General features: G+C 45.2%; 1 protein-coding gene across 7 annotated transcripts in view; it reads left to right on the top strand.

Moving 5' to 3' along the window:
* BPTF (bromodomain PHD finger transcription factor) overlaps positions 1-13,963 on the top strand; it is a 144,674-nt gene that overhangs the window by 83,848 nt on the left and 46,863 nt on the right. For all 7 annotated transcript variants that reach the window (XM_056128069.1, XM_056128068.1, XM_056128067.1 and 4 more), the window contains 4 exons: positions 3,219-3,348; positions 4,249-4,387; positions 5,920-6,099; positions 7,922-10,163. In XM_056128069.1, the coding sequence (XP_055984044.1) occupies positions 3,219-3,348; positions 4,249-4,387; positions 5,920-6,099; positions 7,922-10,163 (2,691 nt within the window). The remainder of the gene's footprint in view (positions 1-3,218; positions 3,349-4,248; positions 4,388-5,919; positions 6,100-7,921; positions 10,164-13,963) is intronic.

Raw genomic sequence — 13,963 nt, 5'->3', positions numbered from 1 at the left:
TGTGGGGCCCTTGGTTCAACCTGTGGCACTGTGGAGGGTTGGAGGGGGGTAGCTCCACCAGTTATAAAGGCTTTGGGGGCCAGAAAGACGACTCTAGCCGCTGATGACCTGCTTGTGATGCAGGAAGCCCAGGGGCCAGCCCCAGCACTGCACGTTCCCCTGAGCACTGCCATGTGTGCACCCAAGAAAGATATGATGTGCTTGAATATATGTATTGCATTTTCTAACTAGAGCACATATTATATTAATACTGTTGATTTGCTGTCAGTATTAACTTCTGTGGTGATTAGGATTTGACTTCAACTGGAAAAAATTAATGTGAAAGTACGGGTCAGTAGATTTACAGAAGGAATAGAAAGCTAGGAAGAGCCTATTTTGAAACTACAATAGCCAAAACAATATGTACTGAAAGGAAGTAGAGCAGTGAAATCGAACAGGGCATGCAGAAACATGCCAGAACGTAAGTGGGAGTGTAGCTGAAAGAGAACCATGCAGATCCTTGTCTCTCAAAAGAGTTAGATAAATGAAGATTTTTTTTTTCTTAAAACAATAGCAGAAAGCGTCAGTAAGAAAACATGGATTAATTTATGCTTTTGTTGTGATACTTTCTTTTTAAACAGATATTAAGCCCAGATGCCATAGAGGAAAAAAAAGTGGATATATGTATTTAAAATTCTGAGTGGAAAATAATATTATAATCAAATTCAAAAGACAGATGGCAAACTGAGGAAAAATATTTGCACCACAAATGGAAAATTTCCTTAATTGACAAAGACCATTTATAAATGAAAAGGACTAATTGTCCAGTACAGACAAGACAAAGGATTTGAACAGGCATTTTGCAGAAAAATAAATATGAAAGGCCAGTAGACATAAGAAACGGTTATTCTATCATAATTGGAGAACTGTACATTAATGCAGTGGCATAGTATTTCTTCTCTCTCTCTCCGTTGGGCTCTTCATTTAAGAAAATAGTTAATGAGAATAATCCTCAGCGCAGGTGGGGCAGGCGGGGCGGCGTGGGGCTGGAAACGGCCGTGTGACACGCGCCGTTCTCCCCAGAGTCTGGTGTGCATTGCATCCCACACTAGAGGGCTGCAGGGCTCTGCCCCAGGTTCACCAAGAAAGGCAGAGTACGGTTCACCATAGCATGGTTTGTCAGAGTAGAAAAAACAGAGTAGGCCCCTGGTGCCAGGCAGCTGTTGGTGTGGAGCTGGTGCTGAGGCTTTCTGAGGCAGGGAGCTGTGGTGTGGCATCCCTGCCAGTCTGGAGGGGGTGGCCGTGTAGCGGTGCTTCCTTTCAGGGGTCTCCGGGCTGCCCAAGCAAAGGAAACGGAGCGCCTCCTTTGCATGGCCTTTTCCTGTTCGATGGTGGAGAGCACAAGAGAACTTTCCCACAATAGCTGACCTCCCCATTTGGCCACAGGGCTGCTCACTGACTGACCTACCCACCCAGGAAAAGGCAAAGCTTTTATGTGTGGTGAGGAGAACTAACATGTTTTCCTGAGCGCCCTAGCCACCGTGAGCGCCCGGCCTGTCTCTGCTTCTCCCCACAAGGCTCTGTGCTGGGCCCCACCTTGCAGAGGTGTTCCATACTGAGCCTACAGAAACGCTGGAAAAGTGCTCCTCGGCCCCGACATGTGGGGGTGTCATGGGAGGGTTACCTTAGCCGCCATCTATGGGACTTGGCCTGTTTCCAGTCTCGGGCCCGGGGGCGCTGTCCGCAGCGGTCAGGAGGTAATGGGCCTCCTGCTCCCTTTGCTTCTTTGAGTTAATTGTGAAGACTGGCATGAGTGCGGGGTGTTTGTGTTTGCTACGCTCCCGGCCTGGAGAGGAGGTTTTCTTGAAAGAAATCTAAAGAAGGATGGCTTTTGGTAAAGGGGTGAAGATTAAAAAAAAAAAAGCAAGAGATCATTAAATCCCTTAGCTTCTCCATCATGTAGTTGGCAGCAGGTTCCCTTAGTCTTTCCACAATGCTTTGCCTACGAGAAGGGGGTAAACCGACTCTCTGATGACCCGAGCTGCTGTCTTCGTTGGTTTCGTAGGTTTTGGTTAATGCTCCAGCTTATGGGAAAGAGCCCCCTGCACACAATCCTAGACTCATCGCCCTGATGCAGACTCTCTGCAGGCCTGACCCGTCTCCTCCTGCTCGTATCATCCGCCTCTGGCCTTGCCTGAGTTCCCTCAGCACTGTGACCCTTCCTTCCTAGCCTGCCCGTGGCACAGGATTGACCCCACTCAGGAGCCCTGTGTGGGCCGTTTCCCCCAGACCTGTGAACCTGTGTCCACAGACACCATGAATGCCTGAAAATCTCCTGCGCAACACAGGAAGAATCAGAAATCTTGGCTACTTGAATAAAATTAAGAATTGGTTGGTCCCTTTTCAGGGGAAGAAAATAAAGCATTCTTGAATAGATAACTAGTTCAATAAATTAGGGTTAGTCCATGCATTTAGTTATTTAAAACGTCTGTTTTTCCTGGTATAGAAAGATACCCTGGTGCAGTGATTAAAACTTAAGGAGTGAAAACTTGGGGCTGGTAGGGCTGGAGAGTACGGCAGGGTAAGGCACTTGCCTTGCACATGGCTGACCCGGGTTTGGTCCCCAGCACTCAAAATGGTCCCCTGAACAGCATTCACTGTGGCCTTCTTAAAACAGACGGGGGTGTGCTAGAGAAATATTTCAGAGATCCAAGGAACAAGTTTGATCCCCAGCACTCCTACTTTGACCTAGAAACTGCCTGCGTAATGGCCCTAAGCCCTGACGGGCCCAAGCCACGCCATGTCGAAACATCCAGCCTGGGTGACTCCTGTTAGGAGTCACCCCAGGGCCCCCTGAGCATTGCTTGGGAGGCCCCATGGAAGAGGACTGAGCAGGTCTGTGCTCCAAACTCAAGCTAACGAACCACAGGTGGTGTCTTTGAGAGCTTAGAGTGTATTGCCTGGAGCAGCCATGCAGGAAATGCGTCCCAACTATAAAGAGGTGTCCCTTTGTCAGGGTCCAAACTAAGAGGTATCCCCTTGTCAGGGTGGGCATGTGGGGAGGAGGGTGAGTTTCGTTCTTGCCTTTTCTGGCACTCTTTGATTTTTCTTTCTGAACTGATCCAGCTGGATTGTAAGATTAGAATAACCACCTTTTGTTTTTGTCTTCCTACGGTTCAGTGCTCTCTTTTTTTCTTCCCTCTTTTGTCAAAGTTAATGACATTTTATTTCTATCTTAGGTTACATAGGATGACATCGATTGAAAGAGAAGAAAAGGAGAAAGTGAAAAAAAAGGAGAAAAAGCAAGAAGAAGAAGAAACAATGCAGCAGGCTACCTGGGTGAAATACACATTTCCCGTTAAACATCAGGTAACTTGTTAGAATCTTTTATTTTTTTTTCCATCCTGTTCACACTGGGCCGTGCTTTGGGCACCTGGTCATGTTTTGGGACCATGTTGTACTAGGGATCGAATTCAGGTTTCCTGCATGCAGAGCATGGACTCCAGCCCTTTGAACCCTCTGTTGGTCCTGTAATCATAGAAAATAGTGTCAGTCAGGGCTGGAGAAATTGCACAGTGCGTAGGGTGTTTGCCATGCATGTGGCCAACCCTAGTATAATCCCCGGCACCCCATATGGTCCCCCAAGCACCACCAGCAATGATTACTGAGTGCAGAGCCAGGAGTAATTCCTGAGTGTTGCCAGGTGTCACCCAAAAAGATTTAGAAAAAAAAATCACAGTCATTTTTGAACTTTATTTTAGAACTATCAATTCTTTCTTTGTTTCTTTTTAAATTTAATTTTATAAACTTGTTCACAATAATTTATTACATTTAATATTCTAACTCCAGTCCCCCCACCGTGACTTCTTCCCACCACCATATTTCAATCCTGCCCCCAAAGCAGGACCTTAATAATTTATTTTGTATTGGTTGTTATGAATAAATCTAAAAATGATCCAAAAAGTTAGCAATGAATATTTTATAATTTTACTTTGGGTACAATCTCAGTGTAGTATAATATTTAATATACTGCATTTTTAAAATTAAGCTTAGATTTACGTTAGTAGACTATAGGTGTATATAATAATGATGACGGAACTATGATTTTGTTAAATTTTTCATATTAGAAGTAGAAATATTTTTGCATATACCTAAAAATATCACACTCGTAAATTTAATTGCCTTGCTGTTTGTTAAAAATTGCATAGCCACAGTGCTTTAGAAATCAGTCTCACCCGTTTTTAATTGGAATGTTTTTGTTCACACCAGGTTTGGAAGCAGAAAGGAGAGGAGTACAGAGTAACAGGCTATGGTGGCTGGAGCTGGATTAGTAAAACTCATGTTTATAGGTTTGTTCCTAAATTGCCAGGCAATACTAATGTGAATTACAGAAAATCAATAGAAGGAAGTAAGTAAAGCTTTCATTCATAACTATTTCTGATTTCTATTTTTTAAACCTTTTACGTAGTGTCTGTATTTTAGTGTTTTTCTGAAACTTTTAGTAGAACATTCAGAAATTATTATTTATGTTATACACTCTAAAAAGTCTTCAATATTACTTAAATTCACAGGATTAGATGTCTGGAATTTTATTTAAAACAAGATGAAAATGATAGAGCTTTTTAGGTGTTTGAGTTTTTTGGGGTTTTTGTTTGTTTTCTTTTTGGTTCAGAGCTCAGGATTTATTCCTGGCTCTGCACTCAGAAATTGCTCCTGGCAGTGCTCAGGGGCACCATGTGGAGTGCTGAATATTGAAACCTGGTCAGTTGCATGCAAAGCAAATGCCCTACCCTCTGTACTGTTACTCTGGCCCAATAGAGCTTTTTTTTGTGGGACCACACCTGGTGATGCTGAGGGGTTATACCTGGTTCTTCACTCAGGAATCACTCTTGGTAGAGATCTGGGAGCCATATTGAGACGCCAGGGATTGAACCCAGGCCAACCACATGCAAGGCAAGCACCCTACCCACTGTACTATCTATCTAGTCCTCCACCACTCACCCCTTTCTCCCACTTTTTTTCATGTTTGGGTCACACAGTCATGCTCAGGTATTTACCCCTGATGTAAGGAATCAATTCATTTGAACAAAAAAATAGGTTCCTACCGTGCTGGGTGCTTAGGATATTTGGGTTTAAATGAAGAAGAATACTTTCAGGAGCCAGATCTATCGTATGGTGGGGAGGATATTTACTTTGCATGCCACTGACCCAAGTTCAATCCCTGGCATCCCATATGCTCCCCTGAACACCTCCAGGAGTCATTCCCAAGTTTCTTTCATTCAGTGATACAGATTTGACTATTCCTAATCTGAGATTATGGATCAAAAGGGTATCCAAAATTTTATTGGAATTGATTACAGAATTTTGCATGTGCTCTTTTAATCTCTTGGTAGGGTTTCATAGCTTTTATTTAATCCTAATGCAGTTCTGTTACACAGAATATGTTACAAACCCTGATAGATATTCTGGGAACATACTGTTAACATATTGTTAACACGTTGAAATAATCTCAACATTACAAACCTCTAAAATTCATCTGAAATGTAGCTAGAATGTTCAAATTTGCCATAACAGTAGGGGTCAGAGAAAGAAGACAGGGTTAAGGCACAGGCCTGGTCTGCCATCAGACCCCAGTTGGATCTCCAGAACCACCTGGCCCCTCGGGCATCACTGGGTACGGCCTGCAGGTCCCCAGCACCCATCCTAAAGGTTTGGCATTAACCAATGGCCCATCTGGCTAAGACTTGTCCAGAGGGCGCCCCCTCCTGCCTCCCCTCCGCCGTGCCCCACCTTAAAAAAAAAATGCCCAGCTTAGCTCTACCCACACACTCATATGTTAAAATTTTCTGGGAAATAATTTGGTAATTTTCTCTAAGGTAGATGTATTAAATTGCTAATATTCAAGGCACCTGAAATTAATATAAATTTGGTCCCCTTTAGCCGTAAATAATATGGATGAAAATATGGATGAATCAGATAGAAGAAAAAGTCCACAAAGTCCAAAAAAAATAAAAACAGAGCCTGATTCTGAGAAAGGCGAGGTCAACGACCCTGATTCTACAAAAGGAACAGACCAAAGTGAGATGGAGATTTCAAGGGTAACTGAGAAGAAGGACCAAGGTGAGGCACAGCTTTGCGAAGGGCCCTCTGGGGGGCGACGGCCGTGCACAAGTCTAGCTCACACTGCTCGAGGCTACTGTATTATATCGATCAAAACATTCTTCATCGTTTCCCTTAATTCATTATTCAGGATGTACATGCAGCAGTTTGTAGTGTTTCTGTCCAGCTTGTCAGCCTCAACACTCCCATCACCCTCTAGGCGACCTCACGCACATTAGCTAAAGGCCCAGGCTCTCAGGGCATCCTGGTACTCTAGAATCATGTGGTACTTGGTGACTGTCTTGTTTTACCCACTGGCTTGTTTTCAAATTTCATGCACATATAGGGTATCTTCATCCTGTTTCCAAATAAGGATTTATCGTACACAGATTTCCCATATTTTATTTACCTATTAGTCAGTTGGTAGATATTTGGATTGTTTCAACTGTTCAGCTGCTACAAATAATGCTTATTTGGGGCTAGAGCGATAGTACAGGGGAGTGCACTTGTGTTGCACCTGGGTTCGATCCTTCCTAGCATCCCATATGGTTCCCCAAGCAGAGCCAGCAGTGACCCAGAGCATTGTCCCTGGTATTAATCTTTATATAAAGGTTATTCTGTATCCCTCTGTAGACATGCATTCGGGTCTAAGGACATAGGAATAAAATTAGCTTGGTCCTGCATCAACCTTTTTCTGGATTGTTTTGTTTTGTAGAAATTTTTATCAGTGAATTTGGTTATTTGTGTCGTTGCCAACCAAGTTGCCTTTGTTTGCCTCCTTGCTTCGTTGCTGTTCCTGTTGCAGTGACGTGGGGTGTCCCCTCCAGCGGTGGTACTTGCCTGGTGGGCTGTGATGCTCAGTAGGAATCTCACCTCCTGCTTCCAGTGCTTGTGTCCTCACTCCCCTAGGGCTTCTCCTGCTTTACTTGCAGTGCTCACACTCCCGGTTGTCGAGCTGCAGGCCCTGTTACCCGGATGCTTCAGCAGTGCAACACAGTTCCTCTTCAGCAGCCCCAGGGCTGTGCCTGACATCTCGAGCCCTCGCCCCGGGGTCCTGCAGCCCTCCTCTCAGCCTTATTTTGTCTTCTCTGAGAGTTTATCATTTGTTTTAACTAGGTCAGCTAAATCAGGGCTTCTTAAATGTTTTCCATGGCGAGTGCTGCCAAAATACACCTTGAACTCATTCCACAGTTGATTCTGAATTGCTTTTCGGTTATTGCACGTGGAGGAGCCTTATACTGTCCCCAAACTTAGATGATACGGGGTTGCAGCCCACCGTTGAAGAAGCTAGGAGCGAGGTCGAACATACCACAAGCACTCTACAAAGTCCTCCATGAAGTTCTGTAGCTTTTTGTCTACTAACTGTCAAAGGATGTTACGACTTACCATTCCTTCAGTTTTCGCTCCTAAGAACTAGAATATTTATGTATTTAAATATTTGGGGGGAGGAGAGAGAGAGGTGAGAGTGAGTGTATGTTTTGTTGGTCACATGTGCTGCGGCTTTGCTCAAGGGTTCCTCCTGGTGGGACTTGGGTGACTGTACTGGGTGACTGTACTGTACAAGGATCGAATCTATGTCAGTCCTATGCAGGGCAAGTGTTTTAACTGCTGGATTCTCTCTCCGGCCCCCTTATTTGTACTATTTCTTTTTTAACCTGTTGTAAAACTCAGCCCTGTTCATTGATCCTTTTTGACCACGTATCAAGAACTTTGAAATCGATATTTCTCTGTAAGCTCTTGAGTGAAAATAAGAAAAATTAATATTTTTTATAATAGAACATATTATGAGTACCACATGTCAGACTGAAACTTAACACTTCTTCAAATATCTCTGTTTTCACAGATGTAAAAGAAGTTATTGATTCTGACAACGATAAATCCTTCAAAGAAGAACCAATGGAAATAGATGATGTGAAAACAGAATCACATATAAATTGTCAGGAAGGGTCTCAAGTAGATGTGGTAAATGTTAGCGAGGGTTTCCATCTAAGGACTAGTTATAAAAAGAAAATTAAATCCTCCAAGCTAGATGGACTCCTTGAAAGGAGAATTAAACAGTTTACACTGGAAGAAAAACAGCGCCTTGAAAAAATGAAGATGGAAGGTGGGTGTAAGGGAACAGGAAAGACCTCTCCATGTTCTTTGAAAAGTCTTTCTGAGACCTCAGGGACAGCAAAAGGAAAGGAAGCCTGTCAGGGTGACCGGCAGGAAACAGGCCCTGATGCTGGGGTCGAGAAATCGGAAGACTTGGCTCAGGCCTGCTCCCAGAAGGATTCCTTGATTCTGGGAGACAGTGATCCTGATCATGCCACGAATAAACATCATCCAAGAGATCAAACAGATGATGGCTCCATTCAGAGTCCAGAAACACAGTGTCAGAAAGAGAATTCTGTTGGCAATGACCGAGTTGAAAGCCTCTCAGGAACTGCCAGCACCGGCCAGGAGTCCATCAGGACGGACACAAAGGCAAGTGGTTTTCTCAGTGACGGCTCGAGACCAGCCGGCACCAGTGAGGCTGGTGCTTTGATCCACCAGAACAAGGAGGCATGCCCGCAGGAGGACAGCGATGCCATGCTCTCTCCTTCCCAGAGTCCCTCGCGCCCCTCAGGACCCAAAAGTACCGATGACAGAAATGTCCCACCACTGTCCAAGGCCACCGACCCGGGCGACTCCGAATATAACAGCGCTTTGGAAAACAGCTCCGATACTCTGTCCGTCCAGGACAGCAGTGAAGAGGACATGGTCATTCAGAACAGCAGCGAGAACCTCCCGGAGCAGGTGACTGAGGACACAATGCATGAGACCTTTCCAGATAAGTCCCCGGGAAACTGTGCCGACAGGATGCAGGACAAGGTGACAGAAGCAAACGGCCAGAAACGGACCTCAGAACCGAAGTTAGAGGAGAAACCGGTCAATAAATGTATCGATCAAATCAATCTGAAAGGTCTCACTGACAAAAAGAGCCATGAAACTCAGGAGTCTGAAAGGAGAGGCCAGCGAGGGGCGTCCTTACAAATCAACGGCAGAGACAATAAACCCAAAGTGTTTCTGAAAGGGACCCCCGAGAGTAAAGAAGGAAGTTGCGATATCGAGCCCAAGATTAATAACATAAATAAAAGTTTTTCTGAAAATGACATCAAGCCTTTGACAGTTCGTGATGCCGCCGTGAAGCCCTTCATGAATGGTGACGTGGTCATGGAGGAGCTTCATGAAAAAAACAACGTAGAAACAAAATCTTGTTTGCGGAGACCCTCGGGTGCTGACGGGGATGCCCCGGGGAGCCTAGAGCCCCGGGCGGCAGCTGATGCTAGTGGGGGTGTGCACCCAGCCACTCCCCCGCCACCGTGTCCAGAAGGCAGTGCCACCAGTCAAGTGGAGGACATGGAAGTGGAAACCTCAGAAACGAAGAAAAGCAGCCCGTCACCCGTTCCTTCCGGTGAGGAGTCGAACATCAGCAGTGACTTTGTGGATGAGAACGGGCTGCTTGCCGGGAAGGGTGAGAGCATCAATGGTGAGCCCCGGAGGAAAACCGTCATTACGGAGGTCACCACCCTGACCTCCACGGTGGCCACGGAATCCAAAACCGTCATCAAGGTGGCAAAGGGCGACAAGCAGACTGTGGTCTCGTCCACGGAAAATTGTGCCAAATCCACAGTCACCACCACCACGACCACGGTCACCAAGCTGTCCACGCCTTCAACGGACAGCAGCGTGGACATCATCTCCGTGAAGGAGCAGAGCCGGACGGTGGTCACCACCACTCTCACAGACTCCCTGACCACAGCCGGGGGCACGCTCATCACATCCATGACCGTGAGCAAAGAGTACTCCACACGTGACAAAGTGAAGCTCATGAAGTTCTCGCGGCCCAAGAAGACGCGTTCAGGTACCGCTCTGCCATCCTATAGAAAGTTTGTCACCAAGAGCAGCAAGAAGAGCATATTTGTGTTGCCTAACGATGACTTGAAAAAGTTGGCCAGAAAAGGAGGAATCCGAGAAGTCCCTTATTTTAATTATAATGCCAAACCTGCCTTGGATATATGGCCGTATCCTTCTCCTAGACCCACCTTTGGGATCACCTGGAGGTACGTTCTTCAAAATGTATTTGGGCAAGGGAGGAGATTTTAAAAGAGATTTATAATAAGAAAAATGTTACAGAGTTATGAGGGAAAGTTGGTAGCTAAAATCATAATGGACGGAAGAATCACAAGTGTTTTTAGCTTGGCCAGCTGGTAGCTATGCAAGTTTACTTAGAGGGAAATATTTAAAGAAATATAAGATGAAAATGTAAGGTAGAAAGAAAATAAAATGAAAATCATTTTTGCAGGAGGAAAAGGAGCATGTCAAGCATGAATGTTTTTGTTGTCTAACTTTACGAGTTATTACTGTGTGTTTGCTCTGGGAATTAGATCATCAGAGATGAGTAATGTTTGTATTTCAATTCTGTTAGGGGATTCATAAGAAGATAAGCCATAAGAAATGTGCCGTTAATCATACACTTCCCCATGATGTACATATGTCACGTATTGCATGATAAACACTTCTGGAATTCTGTTCTGATACAAGAATTAGTATCTTGGGTCCGGAGCAATAGCACAGTTGTTAGGATGATTGTCTTGCACTCAGCCTACACAGGTTCACCACCCCACATCCCATATCCTGCCAGGAGTAGGCCCCGAGCACCGCCAGGCGTGGCCCTCTCTAAAAAATTCTGTGGTTTTTTTTTAATTCCTTAAACCCAGAAATAGCCCTAATTGAACATTTTCTGGGCACTAAACTTTGAGGATGAGTCATAAGTGTATCGTATCTTGTAGTATCATCATAGGGAATGAATCTTAAAAATTCTTCTCAGGTATACATGAATATTAAGTTTCTTCTGACCATAAAGGGACAGAGTTAGGAATAATGCCCAGTTTTTTAAATACCAGTTCAGTACTTTTATCTACTTTATCCATTTCACAACTTTGTCCTTGCCATGTCCTTGCCATATTATATTTTCCCCCTGATGACTATTAAGGTTAGAGAAACGTTGAAAGGGTGAGAGTTCTGTGGGACATGCTCACACAGCCGGAGTAACCTTGGGTGCAGACAGGTTTCGCAAGGGTCACGAAACGGTCAACCTCAGCAAGCAACTGAGCTTTCAAAGCTCATTTCTCAGTAGGGTTCATTTCTGTGTGTTATTTGTTACATTGGAATCATCCTGTTTTGTTTACTACAGATGGCTAGTATGAGCAGAGACCTCCCCGCCCCACCACGAATGTAAATGAGTATTCTCTAGTGGAATTAATTGATAAATTTGACCAATCATAGTGTGTTTGACCAATTTTTTTATGACTCACCTTTTGATTTGATTTCAAATATCATCACTCCATGACACATTCAATAGAGACAGCTGAAAAGTACAATTTCTCTGCAGGGCCTGCAATGAAGGATTTGCAGAATCCTGCAGGGAATCAAGGAACTCTCTCTCCATTACAGTTCATGGATTTGTAGGATTACTCTGCACTTTTCTGCTTTCTTCATTGAGAGCGGTCCCCAAATGTACCCTTCCTGTCCTGCAGGTAACTTCTTTCCCCCTGAAAAAGTTACTGTGTACAAATGCACCACTCAGAGCCACTGGGCAACTGTGAAGACTGAGCTGTCTGCTCTTCCCTAGTCAGCCCAGCAGGAGAGCTATTTTTTTTCTCTTTTTGGGTCACACCCAAAAAAGCACAAGGGGTTACTCCTGGCTCAAACACTCAGAAACTACTCCCGGCAGTGCCCGGGGGACCATATGGGATGCTGGGAATCGAACCCAGGTCGGCCACGTGTAAGGCAAATGCCCTACCTGCTATTCTATCGCTCCAGCCCCCCAATGGGGATCTTTGCTCCCCACCAGTTCTGACCAGGTGTTGCCTGTGGTTAGTGTCTACTAGCCTGGCCATAAGGAACCTTGAATTAACTACAGCTTCTACCTGTTTTAATTTCTCATGTTTTTTTTTTTGTTTGTTTGTTTTTTTGTTTGTTTTTTTCCCCACCCCCCTAATTTCTCATGTTTTAATGAAGGGAAATACCTTCTTGTACATTTTAAATGCTTGTTTTTTTCAGATATTGGCTAATAACATCTTAATCTATATCAAAGTTGAGGATAATGTCATACTTTCGATATAATGGAGGCATGGGTGTATAGATGCATATATATTTACATGTATGTGTTATTCTTGAGTCTAGAATGCACTTTTAAAAACATGAATCCCTATACAAAAAATCATACATGGGAAATTCATTTTTATAGTCACACTTGGATACAGTAGGTCTGATGCTTGCAGTAGAAGTTGCGATCACTCAGGGCCCATGTATGATCTTCAGTAACTTTATATTCAGGTTGAGCAGCCTGGAGTGAAAAACTGGTCTCCTGGGCTCATTAGGACTTCCTCGTCTCCTGCACCCTGCTCCCCAGGCATTGATTCTGTCATTGTCACTGAGCAGTAGGGCTGTCTCTGTTGTGCCGCCAGAAAGACCCGCCTCCCGTGCCAGGTCTCCTGTGAGTGAGCAGGTGCGAGTGGTAGTTAGGACATGATGATGGCCGCAGGGCGGAAAGTGTTGGTCGTCTCTAGCCCACGTCTTGGAAGAAGGTGGGCTTCCTTGTTCATCCAGCCCAGCCCTGGACCCTTTTCAGAGAGGCCTTACTAGGGATCATCTTGAATCTTTCTTTCCTCCTCCCAGCTGGTGCTGTATGCTCCGGCTTCTGCCATCTCTCCTTACACCTGCATCATCTGCTGGGCCTCCCTGGGCCTCCCCGCCCCTCCCTGCCAGCCAGGACACACCAGGCATGATTTCTGAGATGGGTGGGTGTGCTTTTGCACACTTTCCTCCTAAGGAGTTGCCCTTAGCTTCAGTCAGCTGTGCCCACATCCTGGTTTTTGGAGACGCCAGGAAAGCTCTATTTCCGCCCCTTAGGTCTTTCAGGTGCCCCTTCCCGTTGCTTTCCTCTGCAGCAGCTCTGAGCACTGTATCCCCTACTCCTTTCATTGGAGGTACACCAGTTTGGGGGTTGTTTTTTTGTTTTTGTTTCTTTGGCGTTTTTCCGCTGACAGGGCTCTAAAGCCAAGCCCTACACTTGCAAGGCATGTGCTGTATCACTCTGCCAGACCCTAAGCTCTCAGATACTTTTTGAATGTTTTAGCAAACGAAGAATGAATGAATAGACTGATGATATGTGAGGTTGCCCGTTACCTGGTGCTATTTCCATTAGAAAATAGGGAGGGGCGCCAGGGCTGGAGCATTATAGTACAGCAGGAGGGCGCTAGCATTGTACACAGCCAACCCAGGTTCGATCCCCAGTAATATAGGGCCAGACCTCGAAGTGCTCGGGGGACCATGCAGTATGGGAGGCTATACAGCAGTCTACCACTATAAGGCAGGTGTCTTAACCTCCTTCCTCATCTCCAGCCCCAAATACGGGTGCTTTAAAGTTGTTTGACCCTATAGGTGAGACTAGAGAGAGGATGAGAATGAACTTTTCTCCCCAAATAAATAGTTGCTTTACCGCATGAGTCTGGGCTGGAGCGATAGCACAGCGGGTAGGGCATTTGCCTTGTATGTAGCCAAACATGGCCGACCCGAGTTAGATTTTTTTCCCACCCCTCTCGGAGAGCCCGGCAAGCTACTGAGAGTATCTCACCCACACGGCAAAGCCTGGCAAACTACCCGTGACGTATTTGATATGCCAAACACAGTAACAAGTCTCACAATGGAGATGTTACTGGGCCTGCTTCAGCAAGTCGATGAACAACGGGAGGACAGTGACAGTGACTCCATGAGTCCAGAGTTCCCTCAGTCTTTCTGCTGGGTATATGGTCTGGGAGTGACAGACATGCTTCCTCTCATTCATCCCTGCAAAGCT

Source organism: Sorex fumeus, unplaced genomic scaffold (assembly GCF_029834395.1).
Source record: "Sorex fumeus unplaced genomic scaffold, SorFum_2.1 ptg000063l, whole genome shotgun sequence".
Lineage (NCBI taxonomy): Eukaryota > Metazoa > Chordata > Mammalia > Eulipotyphla > Soricidae > Sorex > Sorex fumeus.
The sequence above is the reverse complement of the archived record's forward strand: the minus strand, read 5'-3'. Positions and strand labels throughout refer to the sequence as shown.